Source organism: Solanum pennellii, chromosome 3 (genome assembly GCF_001406875.1).
Source record: "Solanum pennellii chromosome 3, SPENNV200".
In the NCBI taxonomy this organism is placed as follows: Eukaryota; Viridiplantae; Streptophyta; class Magnoliopsida; order Solanales; family Solanaceae; genus Solanum; species Solanum pennellii.
Window position 1 is genome coordinate 74,115,080 of NC_028639.1, and position 2,579 is coordinate 74,117,658.

Here is a 2,579-nt window from a genome sequence, read left to right on the forward strand (position 1 = left end):
TGATAGAAGCGTTGATACATCCGAATGTCAAGAAATAATTTTTTTAATAATTTTTTTTTTAAAAAAATTATATCATCTTGAATAGTTTAATTACGTAATTTCTCTTAAAACAAATAAAAATATAAAAATTGGGAGGAGATAAAATCTCTTGGTCATTTACTCCATTTTTTTTAAAAAAAATCATTTTTAAAAATCTATTCAGTTCTTTTAAATTGCAGTCAAAATATGTTTGTAGCATAGATTTTTCAAATCTTTGTGAAATGATGTCATAAATTATATATAAAAATTTGACAAAAATACAAAAAAAATATTCATATACACATCATTATAACATAAATTTAAATAAAAATAATTATTTATACATAATATATAATAAAAATAATTAGTCAAATCAAACCATTGACCCCTTAAATTCACTAAATATCTATCAATTAATGAAATAAGAAATAAACAAAAGATTAGTAATTGTTGTTTGGAAACAAAATCTAAAGCATATAATCCGTTACAACATGGAAAAAAAACAAATTGCCAAATTACCGATTTAGCCTTAAAGGTTAGCCCGCCGAGAATCACAATTGGAACCCAAAATCGGAATATTCCCATCTAAATAAAGTTGTAAAAATGCATTTGAAGTCGAATATTCTCTCATATTCCCGCTCTAAATTTTTCCTTAATCCACCACGTTAATCAAAATTAGTAATTAATATGTAGTTAATCAAACGGCTAATATTCCTTGCCTTTTTTTTAATTAACACAATCTTCCACTATATAAAGGGGCCTCTTCTTCTCTAAGTTCTCATTACTTCAAACTCATACAATATTTTTTGTTCAGAGAGAATTTTTGTATTCGATTCGATCGGAAAAAAATGGCTGGAATTGTTGTGGTTTTCGATTTTGACAAGACGATTATCGATCTGGACAGCGATAATTGGGTGGTGGATGAATTGGGTGCTACTGATTTGTTCAATCAGCTTCTGCCTACCATGCCTTGGAACTCTGTTATGGTAAATTTTCGCCTTAATTCTAAAATTCTATTATGTTTAATTAAATCGCTTGATTTAACTGTTCTCTGTTCAACAATTTACAGGACAGGATGATGAAAGAACTTCATGAACAAGGCAAAACTATTAAGGACATTGAAGAAGTACTGAAACGGGCACCTGTAATTCCTCGGGTTGTTCCCGCCATTAAAGCTGCTCATGCTTTAGGGTACGTATCTATACATTAATTTTATATTTTTTAAAAGTTTTGTAAAATTGGATTTAATTTACTTAAATTAAATGTGCATTGTTGTTTCAGGTGTGATTTGAGGATTGTAAGCGATGCAAATCTCTTCTACATCGAGACGATTTTGAATCATCTGGGAATAAGTGATTGCTTCACGGAGATCCACACAAATCCAGGCTACGTTGATGAAGAAGGGAGACTTAGAATCCGTCCTCACCATGATTTTCACACCTCCTCTCATGGCTGCAGCTCCAATACTTGCCCTCCCAACATGTGCAAGGTAAAACACGAGATACCTCTTCTGTTTCAATTTATGTAACAGACAAATTTTTCTAATTTTGTTCGTCAATTTTGGCATATAAATTTATTTGGAAACTAGATAAGAAGTACTCTCGAAATTCAAAGAGTCACGTAAAGTTGGAATGGGGAAGAACTTAGGATTATTGGAATATGCTGATTTTATTATGTGTTCACGTTTTGTACCCGACCTCAGCTTCACGTTTTCCATAATATATGTCCCCACAGTATTTTTAAAAAAAATTGAGTAGTTACGTTCTTCGAATCAAATTTAATATTCTATTGTACAATTTTGTTTGTGTTTAACACTTAACAGGGCCTAGTAATAGAAAAAATACAAGCTTCATTGGCTAAGGAAGGGAAGAAAAGAATGATTTATCTTGGTGACGGAGCAGGAGATTATTGTCCAAGCTTGAAGCTGAAAGAGCAAGATTTCGTTATGCCAAGGAAAGATTTCCCTGTTTGGAAATTAATAAATGAAAATCGCGATCTTGTGAAAGCAGAGATCCACGGGTGGAGTGATGGAGAAGAGCAGGAACACATTCTGCTTCAGATAATCAAAACGATTTCCATGGAAGATAATCAATTTTTATCCGTTGATTGCAAGTTCCAGACGATTCCGATCAATGCAGTTCATGAAGCCATGACAAAAGCTCTCCCTGTGCCTTACTGATTAAGCAAAAGTTAAACTGTGACAACTAATTAAGAGTTGGTTTTAATTACTTGTATTTTATGGTTTTATTTGAAATAGCCCTGGTTTTGAGCCTTTGATTCGGGCTCTGAATATTGTTGGGGGTGTAACGCTGTTATCTTTTCCCTCACTTTTTTTTTTTTAATAATATTGGAATTTTGAATCATGTTGATTAATTTTATATTTCTATTTACCTTGCATTCCAAGTTTGTTGAAGAAAAAATAGTTGAACTGATAAAGGAAAAACATTTATGTCATAATCTATCAACATGAACAATATGATCTACAAGGGAATTTCATTGAATGTTGTATCTTGTTATTGTTACATAGTTCTTAGAATAATTGATTCAATAAAATATTTAGT

General features: G+C 31.2%; 1 protein-coding gene across 1 annotated transcript; it reads left to right on the plus strand.

The window, feature by feature from the left end:
• The first annotated feature begins 785 nt into the window (after positions 1 to 785).
• On the plus strand, positions 786 to 2,378 carry LOC107012413 (inorganic pyrophosphatase 1-like). Its single transcript, XM_015212255.2, has 4 exons — positions 786 to 1,004; positions 1,088 to 1,209; positions 1,300 to 1,507; positions 1,841 to 2,378. The coding sequence occupies exons 1-4, from the start codon at positions 867 to 869 to the stop codon at positions 2,195 to 2,197; spliced, it is 825 nt and encodes a 274-aa protein (XP_015067741.1). The 5' UTR covers positions 786 to 866; the 3' UTR covers positions 2,198 to 2,378.
• Positions 2,379 to 2,579: the final 201 nt, after the last annotated feature.

What these genes read in the sequence shown, in the direction of transcription:
- LOC107012413 (XM_015212255.2), top strand. Translation starts at nt 867, where the DNA reads ATGGCTGGAATTGTTGTGGTTTTCGATTTTGACAAGACGATTATCGAT. An exon ending in TGCCTTGGAACTCTGTTATG is followed by an intron (nt 1,005 to 1,087) that starts GTAAATTTTCGC and finishes AACAATTTACAG; the next exon opens with GACAGGATGATGAAAGAACT. An exon ending in GCCCTCCCAACATGTGCAAG is followed by an intron (nt 1,508 to 1,840) that starts GTAAAACACGAG and finishes AACACTTAACAG; the next exon opens with GGCCTAGTAATAGAAAAAAT.